Here is a 24,235-nt window from a genome sequence, read left to right on the forward strand (position 1 = left end):
CCCCAAATTATGCCACTTTGGCATGTGGATTACTTTGGGCTAGGCAATCAAGAGCCAGAAGATTCAGGAAAAACTCTTAACTGCCTAAAAGAAAGTATCAATTTCCCCATTTGTGGGAAAAATCTACATTAATAAAAGAAACTTCCATTAGAAAGAATATCTGTACCAGGAAGAAAGCTACTATCAGAGATAACTTTTTTTCACCTGAGATTCTTATTTGCATAAAAGGGAAAGCTTTATTCACCACACATTTTTTCCTGTCACTGTCCTATGAATTGCCTCCCCCACTTAGAAGCACCACACCCCAATCCCTTTCCTTAGCTCAGGATGCTATATAAGTCTCAATCCTCTGGCAACATTTGAAATCTCATATTTTTGTGGGGCTTCCGTGCATATATATGCAGTTACTTTTTTTTTTTCCCATCCTGTTAAGCTGTTTTATGTCAATTTAATTCTTATATCAGTCACAGAAGCTAGAAGGGTAGGAGGGAAATTGTTTTTCCTCCTCTACACTATATTTTATTACACCTTTTCTAGATTTGTTCTTTATCTCCTAGTTCTGCCAGATTCCCTGAATCAGATACATATATTTAAGTTCTATTTGGTGCTATGAAGAAATCTGAGAAAGAAGAAATGATTTTTAAAAGAAATGCAAATATTACAGATATTCATCTGGTCACTTGCATGCATTTGTGGCTGAAGACCATGAAGGATACAAGGAAGGGGCTGCAGTGTCGTTTCAAGTGTACCTCAGTCAGTTTGGTCATGCACGGTTATTACTTGTCTTTTTTTTTTTTTTGTAAATTTATTTATTTTTTATGTTTATTTTTGGCTGCATTGGGTCTTTGTTGCTATGCGTGGGCTTTCTCTAGTTGCGGCGAGCAGAGGCTACTCTTCGTTGCAGTGTGCGGGCTTCTCATTGCAGTGGCTTCTCTTGTTGCGGAGCACAGGCTCTAGGTGCATGGGCTTCAGTAGTTGTGGCGTGTGGGCTCAGTAGTTGTGGCTCACGAGCTTTAGAGCGCAGGCTCAGTGGTTGTGGTGCACGGGCTTAGTTGCTCCGTGGCATGTGGGATCTTCCTGGGCCCGGGCTCAAACCCATGTCTCCTGCATTGGCAGGTGGATTTTTAACCACTGCGCCACCAGGGAAGCCCCTATTACTTGCCTTTGGTAGATACGCATGCCTTTCAATAATTAGAGGCAGGTGACAACTACAGGGACCTCACTTCCAGATGGTGTGTTATAATGAAAACAAGTCTCAGATCGCATTCTGCCACATGTATAAATATTTAGCAATCAGGTCCCAACCAATCACATGACCTGCTTACTGAGCTAGATGAAGTCTCAGCACTTGGGCCTTTTACGTGCCCAGCATCCTACAGGCACTAGAGGCAAGGAGAACAAGGTTCCAGCTTTGTGGCAGGACTGAGCTCTCAAATCAGAGTCAGGTGAAAGAATCCTCCCATTACAGCCCAAAACACACTTTAGCATCCCAAACATGGAGAGATAATCCAAAGCGTATAAACTGTTCGTCTGGCCAGATTTTTTTAATGTTGTTTACGCAAAGGCAAGGCTATGCCTAAGACATGTTTAGCCAATCCACATAATTGAAACTCATCTGAAATTCATTTCACCAATGAGAAATTATTTCTAACCTCAGTATGCTAATTAACAAAGCCCCTGGGATAGACAGAAGATAAAGATGGCTGGAGCCTGTAACCAAACCCCTCCGGAATGTGGCTTCTGAATGGAGAATTTCAAATTTAACCTACCACCCCGCAGCGTGTGTTTTCCCAATTAGGGTTCTTCAAATATCGCGTAACCGTTCCTAAGAAGAGAATAAAACTAAATTGAACATATCATACCACACTGTCTATGCTGAAACAATTTAAATTCATTGTAAGGATCATGTAATCACAGACACATACTGCTCACTATTTCTTGGGGCTATTCATATCTCCTAGTCTGACAAGGTAGTTACCTACCCTTTCAGGGCAGCCCCCAGCAACGGTCCTCTGGCCTGGTGTCCTTCTAGCCAATAGAACGAGGCAGAGTTTGGTTCAGAAGCAAAGGAAAGTTTTACTCTTTTTTTTTTTTTTTTGCGGTATGCGGGCCTCTCACTGTTGTGGTCTCTCCCGTTGCAGAGCACAGGCTCTAGACGTGCAGGCTGAGCGGCCATGGCTCACGGGCCTAGCCGCTCCGCGGCATGTGGGATCCTCCCATTCCGGGGCACGAACCCGCATTCTCTGACTTGGCAGGCGGACTCCCAACCACTGCGCCACCAGGGAAGCCCGAAAGCTTTATTCTTTGGAGAGGTACACGCTCCAGAGAGGTTGCGGGTCGGGCTGCTTTATAGGGATCTCGTTAGCCGGGAAAGCGGGCGGAGCTCTCGCGAGGCTGGCTCAGCGGCGTGGCTCTCGTTCCAGATCGCAGTGCAGGCCGCAGCGTCTCTGCGCACAGTCTGCTGACGCCATCTTGCACTGGGTGTCGTTCTCAGAGCTTCTGCCCGCGACCAGCCCGGCTGAGGTGCCTGCGTAGCGGTTTCACAGGAGGAGGTCTGGTCTGGAGCACCAGCTGAGAGGCGTCTGCCCCTGGCACCCTATGAGACGAAACACAGAGGGGAAAAAAAAAAGGTTAGACTTTATTACCCAGATTCTATTTTTACTCCCCAGGAATTGTTAATGGGCTTTGCTGGTGACAAATCCCTCCTGTCTTCTGTGCCGCTCCTCAATCTTGAGGGGCACTGAGGGGCGACGGGTCCGTCTTCTATAACTGCTTCCTGCTAAGTTTGGGCGTCGGTTGTTATAACCCCGGGTAGAGGAGCAGAAGTTGTCCCCAGCAGCCCTTAGATCTGTTTGGTTGTCACCAGGCCTCAACTGTGACTCTTCACATCGCCGAGTGACCACCACTTGGAGTTTTATAGATTCTAAACTTTTGGAGACAAAGGACAGCAGACAATTTAGGATGCAGGCCCAAATATTAGCAAGAGAATAATGGTCATGAAGGGGCCCAGGAAAGGTACAAACCAAGTGACGCTCCGGAGGGTCTGCGTTACTCCCTCCACATATGTTTGGCCAGATTAGGCGGCCTGGTTTCTGCCAGCCAAGTGGCTTTTCCCAGTGGTCCGTCTGTGCTTTCTCCAATCAGGCCACTTTCATCAATGCAAAAACTGCACAGTGTATTTTCCAGCACACAGACCCCTCCCCAGGCAGCTAACAGATAATCTAAGGCAATTCGGTTACCCAGGACTATACCAGCCAGTGAGCCAATGGACTTTTGTCATAGCTTGAAGTTGAGGTGGGTCTTATTGGCCACCAACACCACAATGGCTGTTACGTTTTTTATGTTGACAGAATTATATAAGATTCCCCTGGCCGAGGTCACTAGAACCCCTCTGAGAGCAATGATTCCTGCCATTAGTAGTCTGCTCTTTGGGGGCACACTTTTGTTGGTTTTTGGAAGAGAAGCTTCAGATCAGAGAGAGGTTCGCACAAGTAATCAAGGGGGTCCGTTGCCCCAGGTTATCAGAGGCTGGGGCTCGGGAGCCCTCTTCACTCAACTGTGGTGAACCCATGGAGTGACCCCCTGCAACTTCAGGGCAGAGTAGGTGGTTAGGCTCACCAAGGGGGGTTTGTTCCACTCAGGAGTAAGCTGGTCTCGGGGGTTGCTAATTTTCCAGGTTTTTAGATACACCCAGTCTCCAGGCCGGAAGGGGTGGAGGGCTGTGTCAGTGGGTACGGATAGCACCTGGTTACCATATTCTGTGAGGGCTTTCATGGTTTCTCCTACCTGGAGGGTGTACTTGAGTTGTTCCATTTCAAGGGGGCTAAGGTGTCCCTTCTCTGAGGCTTCGAAAATGGGTCTACCATATGTAAGTTCAAATACACTTAAATTTAACTTATATCTTGGAGCAAACGACATGCATAGCAGGGCAGTTGGGAGTAATTTAATCCAATTTTCTTGAGTCTTCAGGCATAGCTTGGCTAAGGTTCATTTTAAGGTCTGATTGGATCTCTACTTTTCTCAATGATTGGGGTCTCCAGGCTGAGTGCTAGGTCCATTTTATGCCTGGGGCACTTGTCCCTTTTGCCATTTGTGACATGAATGCTGGACCATTACCACTTAGTCGGGATCTTGGGTATTATCTCTTTTAGTAATACGTTAGGCACTTCAGCTGCCATTTCAGTTCTAGTGGGGAACACCTCTACTTACCCTGAAAACGTGTCCACTGGCACCAAGAGATACCTGAAATTGCCTAGTACTCTCAGCAGGACAGTGAAATCAATCAGTCGGTCTTCCCCAGGATATGTCCCTATGGTCTAAATGGGCCTTATCTGGGGACCTCTGAGGGCTCTGATGTTGGGTGTGTTCCTGTTTAGATGAGGCAGGTCTCAACTATCCAACTGATTATATTTTTCATGCCAGGAGTTACCACGACCTCAACTAACCAATTACGTATACAGGGCTTCCCTTCTGTAATGAGTTCCTTGATGAGCCTGCCTCATGGCTTGACAAGCTGCAGTTTGGGAAAAGAAGTATTTCCCGTGTTCATTAACTAGCCACCCCTGGCCTCCTAGATCTCTGTTGCAGCCCCATTTCTGGGCTTTGTCTCATTCTTCCTTTGTATAGACTAGGGAGTAATTGGATAGATCTGGCCTTTTAGGTATGAGGAGTAATTGCCAAGTTACTGGTTCTAGGACCGCCCTTTGGCAGTTGCCTCTGCTTTGCTGTTTCCCTTTATTACCTCTGTATTCCCTTTTTGATGACCCCTCCAGTGAATCGCCACCACTTTTTTCAGGAGTTGCACTGCTTCTAGGAGTCTCAATATGTTTAAGCCATGTTTCACCTGCTTCTTCTCTGCAGTAAACATACCTCTTTTCTTCCAAATAGCCCCGTGTGCATGTAGGATGGCATAGGCATGCCAGCAGCCTGTGTAAACATCTAAGATCTTCCCTGTCCTGAGCCCTGGGGCTCAGGTGAGGACCATCAGCTAGGCCTTTTGGGCTGAGGTCCCTGGGGTAGGCTTCATGCCTCAATGACTCGGGTCTGAGATGTCCCTGCATATCCCGCCATCCTTTTTTTCTCTCTCATAAAATTGCTCCCATCTGTGAACCATTCCTCTTTGGCGTGTGGGAGAAGCTGACTTCCTGGGTCAGGGCAACTGGAGTATATCATGTTCTATACAATCATGCTCCAGGGGCCCCATTCCTGTGGGTAGCAGGGTGGCAGGATTTAGGGTGTGACAGGTTTTTATGGTAATGACAGTTGTCTAAAAGCATAGCCTGAAGCTGAATCGAACTTCCGGGGGATAGCCGCTCTGTTCCCTTAGAACTTACTAAAGCCTGACCCTGGTGGAGAGTCCAAATAGTGACTGGCTGACGAAACATTAACTTTTCAGCCTCTGTTAGCAGGATTGAAATAGCTGCTGCTGCCTGTAGGCAAGGAGCCCATCCCTTAGCGGTTTTATCTAATTGTTTAGAGAAATAAGCAACCACCCAAGTAAGGGGTCCCAGTTTTTGATCTAATACCCCAAAGGCAATTCCCCTTCTGTCATGAATGTAAAGGTCAAAGGGTTTAACTAAATCTGGGAGGGCCAGAGCAGGGACCTGAAGTAATTGCTTTCCCAATTCTTTTTTTTTTTTAATTGAAGTATGGTTGATGTACAATGTTGTACCAATCTCTGCTGTACAACCAAGTGACTCAGTTATACACATACAGACATTCTTTTTTTATATATACATTCTTTTCCATCATGGTTTATCACAGCATATTGAATATAGTTCCCTGTGCTATAGGACCTTGTTGTTTGTGTTCTCAATTCTTTTTGTTTTTTGGCCGCACTGTGTGGCATGCAGGATCTTAGTTCCCTGACCAGGGATCGAACCTGTACCCCCAGCGTCGCGAGTGCGGAGTCTTAACCACTGGACCGCCAGGGAAGTCCCTGCTTTCTCCATTCTTGAAAGGCCCCTTCACATTCTGGAAGGATGAAGATCCTTTTCTTTCAATTTTTCATATAAAGGCCTAGCTATTAGACCATTAGGTATCCAGATGTGGCAAAGCCCAGCCATTCGCAGGAAGCCTCTAAGCTGTCTTCTAGTTTTAAGAGGGGCAGGACTGCAAATGGCTTCATTCCTTTCCTGGGGTCGGCTTGTCTGACCTTCTGTGAGGATGAGGCCTATGTAGGTAACCTTAGTTTGTGATATTTGAGTCTTTTTCTTGGACACCTTATATCCTTTATCAGCTAGGTGGTTCCGGGTGGTTACAGTGTTTTTGTCAGAGGCCTCCTTAGTAAGGTTGGTGATCACAATGTCCTCTTATATATGAGGGAACCCTCCCCCAGATATATTGATAGATCTTTAAGGTCTTTAGCTAAAGTTTCCCCAAAGATGATGGGGGAATTTTTGAACCCTTAGGGTGGGACTGTCCGGCAGTATTGTTTTTGTTGTGTGTTTGGCTCCTGCCACTCAAAAGCAAAAATTTCATGTGACTCTGGGGTGATTAAAATACAGAAGAAGGCATATTTTAAATCTAATACAGAATACCAGGTCCTGGTGGATTGTAGAGGGGTCAGCAGGGTGTAGAGATTAGGGCCGACTGGATGTATATTCTCTGTGGCTTCACTGACTGCCCTGAGGTCCTGTACCATCCAGGGTTCCCCACTGGGTTTCTTTATGGGGAGAATTGGGAGTATTACAGGTGGATTGGCATGGCCTAATAAGGCCCTGGTCAACTAGGCCCTGTATAACAGGGGCAATGCCCAACAAGGCCTCCTGACAGAGAGGGTACCATTTTCTATTGGGCCATGTATGTCTGGGTTTTAGATGGACCATCACAGGACTGGCTCCTTTAGCTCGTCCCACCCATCCCGGGGCCCAGACCTCAGACCTCAGGATTTCTTCCAGGGAGGTCAACTTGCTATGTCCAGGGAGGTTTGTCCTCAGCCATTATCATCTTGTGCCCCTTGTCTAGGGGATGCCAGTCTCCATTTTGTCTCCCATTAGGTGGATAGTAATTCCCAATTTATGTAAGGTATCCCTTCCTAGCAGAGATATAGGCATTTGGAGACATATAGGAAGGAATGGGTGAGCATTCTAATGGCTCTATGAATGCCCATTCTTGGGCCTTCCCTGATAACCCCATAATTTTACAACTCTTGTGACTGTGTTTGCCTGATCTGGTGTTCAAAACCAAGTAAGTGACACCAATGTCAACTAAGAATTCAACAGGTTTTTTTCTCTATGTCCAGTGTCAGCCAGGGCTCCTTGGGGGTCAGTTGGAGTGCCAGCTTAGGAGTCCCCTGGCCCTGGCATTCTTCTTCTATTTGGACCATCTGCCTTCAGGGTAGTGGGCAGGATCTGCCACTTCTGTCCCCCTTTGGGGGCAGTGAGGGCATTCTCTCTTCCAGTGTCCCTCTTGTTTACATATGGCACACTGATTGGGTCCTAGTTTCCTTGGTTTGCTGTCCCTCAGTGGGGGCCAGTGGTCACTCACCAGAGTGAAAGGTCTCTGTGGGCAGTTAGTCCAGATTCCTGTGCTGACCGGTTGACACTAGAGGGCAATAGCCAGTAGGTGGGCCTGCCTCTGGGTGTTTTTATCCTCTTACTTTTCCTCCTCTATATATCTGTTTTTAAACACGCAGTAGGCAACCTCCACCAGGCAAGAGATAGGGGTATCTGGTTCTATTTCCAGATTCTGAAGTTTATGCATAATGGCGAGGGCACTTTGGGAAATAAAATATGCCCTCAGGCTTGTATTCCCTTCCAATGACTCGGGGTCAGTGGTACTATAAATTCAGAGACACTCCTTGAGGCGCTCTAGCAATGCCGAAGGTTTTCTGTTGGCTCCTGGTTGTTCTCCTTTACTTATTTATTTATTTTTTTAATCTTTCGGCTGTGCCACACAGCATGTGGGATCCCAGTTGCCCAACCAGGGATCGAACCCATCGCCCCCGCATTGGAAACATGGAGTCCCAACCCCTGGACCACCAGGGAAATCCCTGATTTGCTTTATCTTAGTCCAATTGACAGGTTTCTTTCCTGCTGCCTGGATTCCACTTAGGTCATATTTTTATAATGTGTCAGCCTGTCTTTTACCTGCTTCTCCATTGTCTCAGTCCCGGTTGGGTTTGTTATCTAGGACCGCTTGATTCCCAGGTCTGAAAACGGCATGACCTACATTGTTTCTGTTCTCTGTATGCTTCCTCTCAGGTTTTCAAAAAGACTGTGGCCTTTTCTTCCTCATTAGGAGTACATTGAGGAGGCTCTAAATGTCAGCCCAGGTAGGGTCATGGGTCTGAAAAATTCCCCTAATCAGATTCAGGAACCTCTCTGGATCTTACCTCAACCCCTTGCTATGACTTTTCCAGTTATACAGATCAGAAGTGGTAAATTGTTGTATACCTGGATGAGCCCTCCTTCTCCACTGGGGACCAGCCTCAAAGGGAGTACTTTTCCTTGTGGGTTGTTGGACCCTATCTGGTAATTAGTCCCACTCCGTTTATGTGCTGAACCACGTTCCAGGAGAGGAGGCTGATATGGAGGGGACTGCTTAGGTCTGTGGCCCAAATCAGGTTATACGAAGGAAGGGGGTAGGGAGGGAGTAGTAGGAGGAAGGTTAGGGAGGAGATCAAGAAGGTCCTCAGCGGAAGGGTCAAGGACTGGTATTACCTCAGTGGAGAGAGCCCACAACCTTTTTGAAGGCCTTTGTTCTGAAAAAGCCCATGAAAAACGACATAGGGAATTTCTTTCCATTTCTTTTGTTTCTGGCATAGAAGTTCCGGTTGTAAAATGGTATTGTAATTTAGAGATTCACTGACATGCCAACTTTCTCCATCTCCCAGCTAATATTGGGACCAGGCTGTATTACATAGGAAGATTAACTGTTTTCTGGTCAGGGGATGATACCTGAAGAACTTACAGTTCTTCAGGATTCACCCTAATGGGCATAAGTATGGAGGACATTTGGTTCCCCATACCTTAGATGTTCTGTTTTAGATTTGTTTCCAACTACTGAGAGGGAGGTTGGAGTGATTTGTTGGCGTGCAAATGCCACAAGATTTGGCTCAAATAAGACTTCCAGTTCAGGAAATTTGGAACCAATACCAAACTGTTAATGGGTTCCTCAGAAGACCCAAATAGGAGATGTCCAAGTGGCGTGGATGCTGATGTTACTTGGAGACGCCCCCTTGAATTTGTAATGACCCGTGCTAGAGACGGTTAGTCCCTCCTCAGTCAAAATACCCCGCGTGGGAGGTTAGATGGCACTGACTCAAGGATAGAGCAGCTTAGCCTCTCTAGTTCCTAGAGTGTCTAGCAAGTCCAGAGCCTGGTGGGTGGGTCCAGGTGGGAGGGCCACAATCAGTCCCATCTGGGTCACCAAAAATTTGTTACCAAACCTCCCGAGTTGGTCCCCCCAAAAGGGTTCACTCGCACCAATAGAATGAGGCTGAGTTTCATTCAGAAGCAAAGGAAAGCTTTATTCTTTCCTCAAGGAATGCAGAGGCACGAGCTTGCACTCTAGAGTCCATGCTCTCCCTTAAAGGCCATTGGCGGGGCTGCCTTATAGGGTTCTTGTCAGCAGGGAGGGAATTGGACTTCTTGAGGGTCAGGCACAGCTGTACTGCTCACAGCGATCCAAAGTGCTGGGTGCAGCATTTCTACACACAGTACGCTGCCACCATCTTGAATTGCAGTGTTGAGCACAGCACTTCTGCACACAGCCCACCAAGCTGAGATATCACGCACAGCCATCTCACACAAGGAACTCTGGTCTGAAGTGCCAGGTGCAGGGCCTCTGCACGTGGTACCCAAGTGAAACTAGACTAAGCACAAACGAAAAAATGTTTTATTTTTTCTATTTTATTACCCAGATTCTATTTTTATTCCCTGGGAATTGTCAGTGGGCTTTGTGGTGACAGCAACACCAGTATTTGTGATTACAAAAATAAGACTCATCACCTGCCTTTAAGAATGACATTTGGTTTAGGCTTGGAAGTCACCATAGAAGCCCAAGTCGTCTTTTGTCTTAACCTTAGCTGTTATGAATAATACTCTCCTCTCAGTGTAGTCCATGATTCTCAAGAGGAGTTGGGATATTGGGGAAGGATCCCATTCCAAGTTTGGCTTATCAGAATCTCCTAAGGGAAAGACCTCTCCATCCTGTTAATCCTCCCAAGAGGGAAAGTTACTATTCATCTTCCCAAACCCAGCACTCTTAGATTGCAGTCCCATCGGACTCTTCTCTGGAGTCTGTATTTCACCATTCCCTTGACCTTAATCAGTAACAAAAGCTTTATAATACTACCATGGCATTGCTCACCCCCCACCCTTTCCCCCACCCTTCCCCCACCCAGGTTTATAAACTCCTTAGCTCCCTTGCCTCTGGGCAAGTCTGTCTATAGCATCTCACAAAAGAAGAAGAAAGAAAGAGTAGAAAAAAGAATGTCTAGCCCTAAGCTTCCTTTTGCATCTGTATGCTTGCTGGTCTCTGAATCCCAGAAGCAGTGAAAGGTAAATAAACCTCTGGTCTATTCTTCCTTTGTTCTCTGAACTGGGACTTCACTCCCGAGGAGATTTTCTTCTCAGATGAGATTTGGAAAGGTCTTTTTTCTTTGCTTAGATGGTTTGAACTGATAATTTGCATCTACAAAGGAAACTAAAAAATACTGAATAGCTCTTAGAAAACACTGTGGAGACACTCCTTAGGATAATCTTGCCTCCACTCTGAATGAGAAGAGACCTCCAAGTGAATGAAAACCCAAAAGCAAAATTTTCAATGCTGAGTTAATTTTAATATTGTCCCTGGATAACTCTCTCTAAGGTCAAACAGAATTTAATTCACCAGCCTTAAAATCAGTACCCCCTCTCCCCACCAAGGAAAACATTTAGATAATTTCAAGATAAACAAAAACATAGGATTAAAAAAAATTAACCTAGTATTACAAAATAACCCAATATTACAAACAATAGAAGAGTAAGATGGGAAAGGCTCATGTGAAATTCTCACACAAGCCCACCTCCAGTTGAGTTACTTCATAAAGCATAAGATTTTTGAATAAAATATACACAGTTTATTCTGTTTATTCTCATCAGTTCAAACCAGAATTGACTTTCATAAGAGAAATAATACAACAAAAGATAGCAGCTGAACTAAAATAGATAAAATAAAGAGATGATACAGATGAAAGAAAAGCAGGCATTACTAAAAAAAAAAATCAGAAATAATGGAGCAGTAGCAAAATCAAAGTTATAACACAGAAAAATTTTCTGTCCAAAGAAAACAGATAATGCATTGTGAGAAATGACCACGTTACAGAGAAGGGGGCATTGTGAACAGAGCAGTGCTCATACATACCTGGGGGTAGTTTTAAATTCCAAACACAAAGGCAGCAGGGACTCAGCCTGCAGCGTCCTGCTGAGGAATTTATGAGGTTCCTTGGCCGCTTCATCTAGCACCTAATCACAGAGCCACTTTTACCTGAAAATTCTCCTGTTTCCTTACACACAACCATCAAACACTTTATAAAAACAGAGCTTCAGGCTTCAGGAAATACCAGACAATGACAGAGTTCTGTGGAAGTCAGAAAGAATCAGCTTTGATCTTATCAGACTGGCAATAATGATAGAAATGTAAGTTACACTTATGTCTAATAAGAGGCTTGATGAAGTCCAGAATGCTGGGCTGGCCATTATCTTTCTTAGTACAAATGAGAAAGAGTTGGCTAAATGATATTTACATTCTGGTGATAACCATGAAAAAAAAAGGACTTGTGACAAGGATTCTCTCCTTGGGCAGCTTTACTGAGGTTTTTCTAGAGCCTCCATCTCAGGTGCACCTGCTGATGTTGGCCTTCTGTGTCCATCTTTGAATTGTCCAGTTTTAGCAAGAATCCTGCAGTCGGTTTAGCCAGAATCCCCACCCTTGATATCTAATCACCCTCTGTATCTGATCAAATTCCTCATTCCCCACCATCCCCCAGGCAATATCGCCCTACCCTGTCTTCATCAAGAATCTTGATAGGTCAGTGTAGTGAAGAATTACCCATCTTTTAATAATTTTCCATTCACCGACCCCTTCACCCCCACCCTGCTTCTTGGTTATAAATCTCCATTTTCCTTTGTTGTATTCAGAACTGAGCCCAATCTCTCTCACTGCAAAATTCTACTACACTAGTCCCTGTACTTATCAAGGTAGTCCTGAATAAGATCTGCCTCTGCGTCTATAATAGGTGTTAAGTTAATTAAACAAGGAGGGTGTTAGACTAAGGTGGCTTTAATGCCTTAGTAGCCTATGTAAGCAAACCCAAACCTAAGCCTAAAATGCCTCAAGGTTAAGAAATCAAAACGTACAGACAACAGATCACGAACAGACAAGTAGTCTTTTCCAAATATGCAAACACTTATTATAGCCAGTCAGATAACTTCCTTGCTTTGCTTCCACATCTTCCCTATAAAAGATGCTTCCACATCTTTCCCTTAGCTCCTGCCAATGGGGTGCTCCTAGCCACTTCAGTTCTGGTGCTGCCTGATTCTTTTTTTTTCCCCCCAGCTTTTTATTTTATTTTAAAAAAACTTCATTGAGTTATCATTGATGTATAATATTATATGTTACAGGTGTACAATACAGTGATTCACAATTTTTAAAGGTTATACTACATTTATATGTATTATAAAATATTGACTATATTCTCTGTGTTGTACAATAATATATCCTTGTAGCTTACTTTATACCTAATAGTTTGTACCTCTTAATCCCCTACTCCTATATTTTCCCTCCTCGCTTCCCTCTCCCCCCTGGTAACCGTTAGTTTGTTCTCTATATCTGTGAGTTTGCTGCTTTTATGATTTATTCACTGAAGTGTTGTATTTTTTAGATCCCACATATAAGTGATATCATATAATATTTGTCTTTGTCTGACTTATTTCACTTAACATAACACCCTCCAAGTCCATCCATGTTGTTGCAGATGGCAAAATTCCCTTCTTTTTTATGACTGAGTAGCATTCCATTTTATATATATATAATATATATACATATCACATCTTCTTTATCCATTCATCTGTTGATGGACACTTAGGTTGCTTCCATATCTTGGCAATTATAAATATCAATAATATGAACATTGGGGTGCATGTATCATTTTGAATTAGTGTCTTTGTTCTTTTTGGTTACATACCTAGGAGTGGAATTGCTGGGTCATGTGGTAGTTCTAGTTTTAGTTATTTTAGAAATTTCCATAATGTTTTCCACAGTGGCTGCATCAGTTTACATTCCCACCAGTGGTGTACAAGAGTTCCCTTTTTCCCACATCCAAATAAACTTTAAAATTTAATAAGTTCTGGTTTATCTTTTAACACAAGTGTTACAAATAATATTTTCTTTGACACTAGGTAGGGCAAAAATATCTCCAATTAAGTATGTTAGTTGAATATATGTTTGTCTCTGCTCATCCAGAAACTACTGAATAATAGTAAAGTCCTATGAGTCACAAACCTGAAAGGGCAAAGAGAATAGGCGAGTAGGGGAGAAGTGTTGTCAACCAAAGTTTGGGAGCTGGAATGAAAATGAAAGATAGGTAATTTGCTTACCAGGCCAGAGAGTGCCTGAAAGGAGGGCACAACGGTATGTGGAAGTGGAATATAAGCAAACTGACTCACAATGGTTTTGTTTTGCTTTTTAAATTTGAGTTTATTTAAGCAAAAATTGATTCATATCAGGTAGTGCCAAACCACAAGTGGGTAGGACTAGTGCTCCTGATTCACAATGTTGAAGCCCAGACAGTCTCAGGAGATTTGAGGCACCAGGGTCCCCCAGAGGTGGGTTGCAGATGGTCTAAAAACAGAGGAAAAGTCTGTTTTTAAAGTAGTTGGGTAAAAGCAGGAAAGAATGAGGTAAAGTGGCAGTGATCCTGTGTGTGGAGTTTGCCTCAGATGTAAGCTGCAACACAGAGCGAACTGACAGAACACTTACCTGAAAGTGAAGAGCCCTGAACTCCTACTTTAAGCTACCTGTGGATGACAGCACCTTGGAAAGCTACCCTTAGATGCTCTCTGAGCACAAGCCCCGCCAATGGTGACCTCAAAAGGAAATTGATAGAAAGATTTTATACAGAACAATGCAAGCCTCTTTGGTGGTTTCCATTCCAATATGTAAAAGAGCTTGGAAGTCATCACTCCCAACCTCAAAACAAGAAAAAAGCTGTACAAACTGAAAATCAATCATTCTTCTTAAAACCATCAGAAAATTGAGGTTACAGGACAAATTCCCACTCCAAAAACTGAAGAGACAAGTGGATCACAGCTTACATGGAACAGAAGCCACTGGAGCTGAAGCCTGTGGGAACACTTCAGATGTTATTGACTAGTTACTGGAGATGGAACAAGGACTGGCTTGAGAGTTAAAAACTCTTAGGGGCTCAGTCTCAGGGTACCCCCTGATACTTTCATGAATTTACCTCCAGGAGCCCCACCAGGTTTTCAAGATGAAAATAACACAAAAATCTTCTCATGTTTAGGATAGGAGAAGGAGAAAATCACCACTATAAATATATCCAGACGGAGAGTTCTGTTCTCTGTTAAAAAAAAAAAGAGTTCACCCTCAGAGAAACTAATGCTTTACCAGAGCCTAACCTATCCCAGAGGGAGGGGAATTAGACAGCCTTCCTGTCCTTCTCTAGCCTTCCTGTCTCACATAAAAGGAGGGGGGAAAGCCTATGAAAATTCTTCTGGGGCTTCCCTGGTGGCGCAGTGGTTGAGAGTCCGCCTGCCGATGCAGGGGACACGGGTTCGTGCCCCAGTCCGGGAAGATCCCACATGCCGCGGGGTGGCTGGGCCCGTGAGCCATGGCCGCTGAGCCTGCGCGTCCGGAGCCTGTGCTCCGCAACGGGAGAGGCCGCAACAGTGAGAGGCCCGCGTACCGCAAAAAAAAAAAAAAAATTCTTCTGAAGGTTGCAACCCATAGACACAGGCCCACTAAAAAAAAAAAACAAACCAAGATTCAATCATAAAATTACAGACTTCTTCCTTTCTGTAATACCTTGTCACCATATAAACAGGATTCTGGTATAACAATAGTGAGTTACAACTGACAGAGCTGTAAGAAACAGTCTCTAACTAAGAAAGAGTTGCTAGAGAAGCCCAAAGGGAACAGGGAAAGCAAAAACAAAAACACTAGAGGAAGTTGAACTCTCTGACACCTACAGCTACAGCAGACAGTAAACACAACCTAACACCTACCCAGGTAAACATAAAACCTCAGTTTTATGTTTATCTCAGTTCCTATTACCCAATACATTATGTTCAGCATTCAACAAAAAATTCAAAGGCATGCTATAAGGCAAGAAAATATGCAGTCTGAAGAGACAAAGTGAGCATCAAAACCAGTCTCAGATATGGCAGAAATTTTGGAATTACGAGGCAGAAATTTAAAATAATTATGATTAGTATGCTAAGGGCTCTAATGGAAAATGTGGATAACATGCAAATACAGATGGATAATGTCAGCAGAAAAAATGGAAACTCTAAGGAAGAATCATGTTTAAAATTAAAAAATAAAATATTGTAACAGAAATGAAGATTGTCTTTGATGGCCTTCTTGGTCTGTTGGACACAGCCAAGGAAAGAATTAGTGAGCTTGAAGATATTAATAGAAATTTCCAAAACTGAAATGCAAAAAAAAAAACAACAAAAAAACAGAACATTCATGAAACGGAACAATTGCAAAGGTGCAGCATACATAAAATGGAAATACCAGAAGAAGGAGAAAAAGGGTAAGAAGAAATATTCGAACTAACAACGGCTGAGAATTTTCCAAAGTTAATGACTGATACCAAATCACAAATCCAGAAAGCTCAGAGAACACCAAATATGGTAAATACCAAACATCTACACTGAGGCACATCATTCAAACTGCAGAAAACAAAACAAACAAAAAATTCTTGAAAGAAACCAGAAGGGGAAAGAACCCTTGCCTATAGAAGAATGAGGATAAGAATTATACCAACTTCTTTCCAGAAACCAGGCAAGGAAAAAGAGGGTCAGTGAAATATTTAAAGTGTTGAAAGAACAAAACCAAGAGCCTACAAGTCTCTATCCAGCAAAAATTTCCTTCAAAAGTGAAGGAGAAATAAAGACTTTCTCAGACAAACAAAAACAGGGAATTTCTTGCCTATAGACCTGTCTTTTAAGACATGTTAAAAGAAGTTTTGTAGAGAAAAGGATTATTTAGGTCAGAAACTCAGATTTACATAAAGAAAGGAAGAGCAGTAAAAAAGAGTAAAAAAATCAAAGGAAAATAAAATATTTAATTTTTCTTATTCCTATTGATCTAATCAATGTTCATTCAAAATAATAATAGCGGAAGTGGTCGGGGCCGCAGCGGGAGGAAGGGCGCCCTCGCTTCGCTGGCTCTGTGGCGGGCCCAGTGAGGACCCCGGAATTCGGAGCAGCCGGGAGCCCGGCCTCCGCCCTCGGGGCCCTCTCGCCGGGCTGGAGACCCAGGCCCGCAACGCCGGGCCCTACCTACCCTGGAAGTGCTCGCGGCCCGGCGCCTGGACTGGGGAGTTGCTGCACTTTGGCGTAAAATCAATTAGGGATTGTTTGTCAGACTCAAGTTAGAAGTGAGAGTTCAGATAAGTGAGGCCGCCATTGCTGCTTTGAACACCTCAGAAGGGGAGAATAGATTTATCAGGAGTGAAAAAGAAGAGCTTGCTAGGAGTCAAAGAAAATAATAAAAAGTCCAGCACTAGGGCTCCTTCTCCTACCAAACGCAAAGACCGCTTTGATGAGAAGTCCAAGGATCGCTCCAAAGATAAGGGGGCCACCAAGGAGTCGAGTGAGAAGGATCGTGGCAGGGATAAAACTGGAAAGAGGCGCAGCGCTTCCAGTGGTAGCAGCAGCACCAGGTCTCGGTCCAGCTCGACCTCCAGCTCGGGCTCCAGCAGCGGCTCCAGCTCATCTTCTGCATCGAGCCACTCAGGAAGTTCCAGCACATCCCCCAGCTGCAGCTCCGGCAGCTCCCCTGGCTCTCCGAGTCCTTCTCGGCGCAGGCCTGACAACAGGCAGCGTTCCCGCTCCAAATCCAAACCACCCAAAAGAGATGGAAGGGAAAGGAGAAGGCGGAGCCCTTCCCCTAAACCCACCAAAGTGCACATTGGAAGGCTCACCAGGAATGTGACCAAGGATCATATCCTGGAGATATTCTCCATCTTCGGGAAAATTAAAATGATTGACATACCTGTAGACAGGATGCACCCCCGTCTGTCTAAAGGCTACGCATATGTGGAGTTTGAAAATCCAGATGAGGCAGAGAAGGCGCTGAAGCATACGGACGGAGGACAAATGGATGACCAGGAGATCACTGCCACTGCTGTGCTGGCCCCCTGGCCTCGGCCACCCCCCAGGCGATTTACCCCTCCCAGGAGAATGCTGCCACCACCTCCCATGTGGCGCAGGTCACCCCCATGGAGGAGGAGCAGGTCGTGTTCCCCTCCGCGCAGGTCCCCCGTGCGCCGGCGATCCTGCTCCCCGGGCCGCCGCCGCCACAGGAGCCGCCCCAGCTCCACCTTCTCCCAGTAAGCAGGGCCACCGAAGCTCTGCCCTGTGACTTGTATCCCGTCCAACTCACTTTTGTCACTTTTCTAGCAGGAGGATCGGTAGGAAAGAAATCCCTCACTCAGGGGCAGGCTTCGAAGGTGAAGGCAGTAATTGCTGTTGCCCCTGGCGGCAGAGTTCCGGCTACAGGAGTGTTGTTGGTTTGGGGTCGTGCTTATGAAGATGCCCTCCAGTTTTCTGGCTAGAAAGCTTCCGCATTTCTAGTTCCTGAGAGTCAGTTTAGTGGCAGAGCCAGCAGGGATGAGCAGGGGGCTCCAAGAAGTGGTACAGCCCCAGCCTGGGAGCATGTTTTCCCATTCCACAGATGATGTGGGGCCCATCTGGTGGGCTGGTAGTGCCCTATCCTGTTAGCCTGGCCCTGCTCCCCTGCTCGAGTCCTCTTCTGACCTCTAGGGCCAAATACCCAAAATGGTTCTTTTCACGTGTACTCATGTGCGTGCACACACACACACACACAAACCTACGTCTTCCTTTCTCTCTGAAACTGGTAAGTTGAGAGCCAGCTCTGTTGGGTCATCACAGAGCCCCCTCGTTGTGTTGGTATTCATGGTGGTCGTGCAGGTTACCTTGGCAACGTGTACGTTGCTTTTTGGGCTTTTATTGTACAGTCAGTACTATACATTTTCTGTTTTGAGTTTTGTAACTTTGTAGCATTTTAGGTAATACTGTGTTTGTACTTTGTTGTATAGAGAAAAGAATTGTGTTGAATAAACCTAGGATTAGAGTGCAGCTCAAGTGTTGGGTTCGCTGCCTCCTTCCTGTCCCTTGGCCCCAAAGGCAGCTTCAGTTGTGAGGTAATTAAACATGATTGTCTAAAAATAATAATAATAATAGCAACAATGTATTAGGTGATTATAGTGTATGGATAAGTGTAACGAATGATAGCAATGTTATAAGGGATGGGAGGAAGAAGTTGAATACTCTGTTATAATGTATCTGCACTAGCAGTATAGTATTATTTGAAAGTGGACTTAGTTATAAATGCATAGTGTAAACTCTAGGGCAAACACTGAAAAAAAATTTAAAGTATAATTGATATGCTGAGAGGAGGGAAAATGGAATTGTATAAGATGTTCAGTTAAAACCAGAAAAAGCAGGGCTTCCCTGGTGGCACAGTGTTTGAGAGTCCGCCTGCCGATGCAGGGGACACAGGTTCGTGCTCCGGTCCGGGAGGATCCCACATGCCGCGGAGCGGCTGGGCCCTTGAGCCATGGCCGCTGAGCCTGCGCGTCCGGTGCCTGTGCTCTGCAGCGGGAGAGGCCACAACAGTGAGAGGCCTGGGTACCGCAAAAAAAAAAACCCAGAGGAAACAGAAAACAGGGAAAGAAAAAAAAAAGAAACAGAAAGTTCAATAAATAGAAAACAGTTCTAAATATGGCAGATATTAATCTAACTATATCAATAATCAGTTTAAATATGAATGGTCTAAATACACCAATTAAAACACAGAGACTGACAGACTAGATCAAAAAATAAGACCCAACCATGTTGCGTACAAGAAACCCACTTTAAATATAGAGACACAAATAGATTAAAAGTAAAGGGAAAAGATACACTATGCTAATACTAATCAAAATAAAGCTGAGTAGCTATCTTAATTTCAGACAAAGCAGATTCCAGGATAACAAAAATTATCAGGGACAAAGAGGAGCATTACCTAATGATAAAGGGGTCAATTCTCTAAGAAGGCATAACAGTTCTTTTTGTGTATGCATCTAACAGCAGAGCATTAAAATATGTGAGACAGAGCCTGCTAGAGCTGTAAGGAGAAATAGACAAATCCACTATTATAGTTGGAGACTGCAACTCACCTTTATCAGTAATTGACAGAACATCAGCAAGCACGTAGTTGAAGTGAACAGCATCATCAATCAACTGGTTCTAATTGACATTTATAGACTTCTTCATCCACAGCAACAGAATACACATTCTTCTTAAGCTCACGTGGAACATTCACCAATAATTACTATTCTCTAGGCCACCAAACACACCTCAACCAATTTAAAAGAATAGAAATCATATGATGTGTGCTCTCAGACCACAATGAAATTAAACTAGAAATTAATAACAGAAAAGTAGCTGGAAAATCCAAAATAGTTAGATATTAAACGACACACTTCTAAATAACAAATGGATCAAAGAAGAAGTCTTTAGAGAAATTAAAAGTATTTTGAACTAAATGAAAACGAAAAAAGTGTTTAGATCTCTAGATGTACACCTTACCCCCACAGAGCTAGGACTCGGCCTTTCCCCCACCCTGGCAGAAGACTAGAAATTTACTCTCTGGAGATCCTGCTTTGAACTCTGGACTCAGGACAATAGGCATAGCTGAGGATGCTATCTGAATAAGAAGAACTAAGTAATAGTCTCCACACCATGTATCCACTCTGTTTCCCAGCCCCTTTCTCCTACCTGTCTTACAGAATAATAGTAACCAGGAATATGCCCCTGTGGGAGGCAGAATAATGGTCCCCCAACGATGTCTACATCCTAATCCATGGAACCTGTGAATATGGTATGTTACATGGTAAAGGGAAATCAAGGTTGCTAATACACCTGGATTATATGAGTGGAAACTAAATATTACTGGGGATAGAGAAAGCGGACATTGGGGTACAAAGGTGGAAGGATTCCAAGGTCTAATGCCTCCTTTCCCACACTAGGAGGTTAATAAATAAAACCTAAAACTCCTAAGTCAAGAAATAGCATTTTAATACTTTAATAGTGATTTTTAAATGTGGAAAAAACATTAAACAACAATTGAATGAATTAAAATGGCTTCCTCTGAAGAGTGGAAATTAGAGCAGAAATAAGAGGATGATCATTTTTCATTAAAAGATTTAAAAATTATTTGATAAAATTATATTTTTGAAAGATTAATGTTTGCATATTCTATTTCTTTAGATACAAAATCCTCTTCTTATGTTTACTGATAGTTATTGAGAAATATTTTCTTGGTATCAGACAATCTCAGATCCCTGATATAAGCGTTTTCTTCCCAAGTGTTGCAAAATGCAAGTGAATAAAGAAATGTATTGGAGGATACAGTGGGAGTGGGGCAAATGGATGAAGGTGATCAAAGGGTAAAAACTTGCAGTTATAAGATGAATAAGTTCTAGGGATCTAATGTACATAGTGACTATAGTTAACAATACTATATTGTATACCTGGAAGTTTGCTAAGAGAGTAAATCTTACAAATTCTCATCACAAAAAATAGATAAATAAATAAATGGTAAGTGTGTGAGGTTATAGATGTGCTAACTAAACTTATTGTGGTAATCATTTTGCAACATATACATGTATCAAATTATCACATTATACACTTTAAACTTACACAATGTCATATGCCAATTATATCTCAGTAAAACTAGGAAAAGAAAGAAATGTATCTGACAGATCCAAATATAAACATAACATGAAGCTCCATTCTTCCATAGTTCTGAACACTTCATTCAATGCTTTCCATGGATTTTTTTTTTCTTTTCATCCTCCTTCTAACCCTCTGTATTAGTTTCCTAGAGCTGCTGTAACTAACAACTACAAAGCGGGTAGCTTAAAACCATAGAAATGTATTGTCTCACAGAAAACAAGGAAGCTAGAAGGCCTAATTCAAGGTGTCAGCAAAGCTCCAGGGGAGGATTTTCCACACGTCTTCCTGGTTCCTGGCAGGTGCTGGCAATCCTTGGCGCTCCTTTTCTTATCAGTCCGGTCTCTGCCTTCATCATCACATGGTGTTTTCTCTGTGTGTGTCTCTGTGTCCAAATTTCTCTCTTTTTATAAGGATACCAGTCATTGTATTGGGGCCCACCCTAATCTAGCTCAACATCATTTTATCTTGATTACATCTGCAAAGACCTTATTTCCAAATAAAATCACATTCACAGGTACTGGGGTTAGGACCTGAACATATCTTTTGGGAGGGTGAAATTCAGTCCACAACACCTTCCCAGCTAATTGTGTTATTTATTCTAGCATTGCTTTCCTTCCCTTTGCCTCCAGACTTCACCTTAGCCCTGCTTCTGTAAAGCCAAACTAGGCTTCTCTCAGTAATGTAACTGTTTAAGGAAAACACCTCTTCTGAATGTGCCCCAACCCAAACCTACCAGTCCCAGGAAAATTGTACACTCCATTGGGCTAACCTAGTTCCTCCAGTTGGGGAACCCCACAATACTTAGTAGTTCCCAATTGGAGTTGATATGCAAATGATACAAAGATCTCAGCATAAAAATAGAAGAAATAATGATGTGATTGAAAGAGTACAGGGTGTGAAATCAGAAAACCTGAGTTACGATTTTGATACAAACACTTAGAAAACCAGGACCAACCCAGGTCTAAATTCTAGTATAATGTTATTTCCACCATTGCATGGCTAGAAAGCTCCACCTGTGATCCATATTAATTCCCACACCAAGGGCAACCATAGATGGCACTGAATGTATTACCAACATTTGAATGGAAACTCCTCAGGAGAAGGAAGAGAAGGAAGGGAAGGAAGAGGAACAGAAGAAAGAGGAGGAAATAGCAAATATAGTGTCCACAAAATCTCTTTTAATGATTGTTAAACAAATACACAGAGAAAAATTCCAAAGGCAAACTCTCTTAGAGCTTCCCTAAAGATGAATGGCAAGAAGACCTTGGCTCTTACCAGCATGTGCTTCATGCGATTTCGGTTAGTGGGTGAATCATACATGCTGGTAATGAATTTCCCAGGCTTTCAATTTTAAATGGGAGTAGATAGTGCAAGACATTCATTTTAACGTGGAGTGTTTTCTCCTGATGTTCATAAAAAGAATCCATTGTGTTATGATTAGATAATGCTTAACCCACCTCCGGAATGTTTTCAGAGTGACAGAAATTTATTTCTCAGTGACATCATCAAGGTTCAAGAAGGTCTGATCAGCATACTTACAAAGCCCTGTGATCCTAAAAGGGCTAAGACAAATCCTCCCCCTCCTTTGTAGGTTCCTCCATCTGCGCTTGGGTAATAATGCCTACCTTTCCATTCTAAACATAGAATAAGAGAGTAATTAAATAGAGCCTAATCATAGCAAAAGAAAATTCTGCTTTTTTAAAAATCTTTCTTCAGAATAATTTAGTTGTGCTTCACATGTGCTTTGAGCAAAAATTTTAGACTAGAATTTAATCTTAATACTAGTAATAAAATGCCATTTTTTCCTCAACCTATCATAATTACTCCATAAGCACATAAATTTTAACTTAAAAAATTACATCTAAGACTATCCATGCAAATAGATTGTACTTATGGACAGAACCACTGCAAGTGGTGATACCCAAAATCTTTGATGCCCCCCAAATACCCAAAACAAACAAACAAACAAAAAATCTTTGATGCCAAAACTTTGAAGGATTTGGCTTCTGAAAATCAGCAAATCCAGGCCAAAATCATCAGATCAGCAAATTGGATGTACTGAACTTGACCCAGTGCCCATGCAGTCAGTTTAGATTTGTAACTAATACAAAAAGTTGATTACTTCTCCTTAGATTTGTTGCTTTGAAGGGACATCAGGTGAAAGACTTTGGATATGACAGAGAAGCAGTCAGGTATCTCTTAGAGATTTTTAACTGAATAAGGTTAACTGGGCATTCTTCCCATTGAAATATCAAACTACAGCAACATTGTATATCAACTATACTCCACTAAAAATTAATTTTAAAAAAACCAAATATCAAATTACAAAAATAGAGATCTTTCTTGAAACAGCTAACAATACTTAACCTTAAGGAAAAGTTAGGTTTAACACCATCAATTCACATTTTAATTGTTTCTTTATAATTGTGAGGTTTTTTTAAGACAAGAAATGCAATTAAATAAGGCAATTGACCTAAAAAGAAATCTATGTAGGGTTCCTTTCTTTTAAAGTAATCTCTTCCTCCTCCAAAGGCAGATTACTCTACAGATAGCAGCTATAAACCAAAAGAAGTAATAACTTTGGTTTTGGTTTTATAACAATCAATAAAAAATATTTAAATTCTCCAATCAAACAAGATTCCCAAGGATTGTTGCTGGAATTGTTTTTATTACAGTAATTACATAATAACTCACTGGAATGTAAAGTAAGAAGTTAACTGAGACAGACCACTAATGGAAAAAGCAAGGCATTGGGGGTATTTTTTTCAGTGTCAGGTTTTTTCCCCCAAACATCTCAACATTGGACATTTAGTTGAAAAGGGGAATGGGAGAAGAGGCACTATGTCTGTTTACATACACCAGTTTCTCTATATACATTAAGGAATGGAGAATGGGACAATGAAAGACTTAACAAAGTTAGACTGGAGTAGTTAGGATGTAGTAATAGGAAAGTGGGGTGTGGGCGGGAGGGGAACAGACTTGTTACCTGAGCATGTGCCACCTGAGGGAGCACAGTTCTGGAGTAGAGTGAGGCTCCCTGTGTAGTAGACACCTCCTGCTGCTGGGACACAGCTTCTCCCATCCACACATTCCCAAGGCAAGTGTGTCCCTTAAATTGATTGCTCCCATCAACCCTCCTCATTGACAACCTGTGTTACTCCTTGTACCTATTACCTAGTTAATGATTCTGCACTCATTTCCAGTGTGTGTGTGTGTGTGTGTACACGAGGGAAGCAGGTTCCCAGACCACCACACAA

At 43.0% G+C, this 24,235-nt stretch overlaps 1 protein-coding gene across 1 annotated transcript; it reads left to right on the top strand.

Annotated features, from left to right (window-relative positions):
- Positions 1-15,696: 15,696 nt before the first annotated feature.
- LOC132430543 (RNA-binding protein with serine-rich domain 1-like) lies at positions 15,697-17,636 on the top strand. Its single transcript, XM_060019800.1, is given in 5 exon segments — positions 15,697-15,763; positions 16,351-16,571; positions 16,662-17,333; positions 17,476-17,575; positions 17,578-17,636. Coding segments are annotated over 5 exon segments (1,119 nt in total).
- Positions 17,637-24,235: the final 6,599 nt, after the last annotated feature.

The sequence above is a fragment of the Delphinus delphis genome, chromosome 9 (genome assembly GCF_949987515.2).
Source record: "Delphinus delphis chromosome 9, mDelDel1.2, whole genome shotgun sequence".
NCBI classification, from domain to species: domain Eukaryota; kingdom Metazoa; phylum Chordata; class Mammalia; order Artiodactyla; family Delphinidae; genus Delphinus; species Delphinus delphis.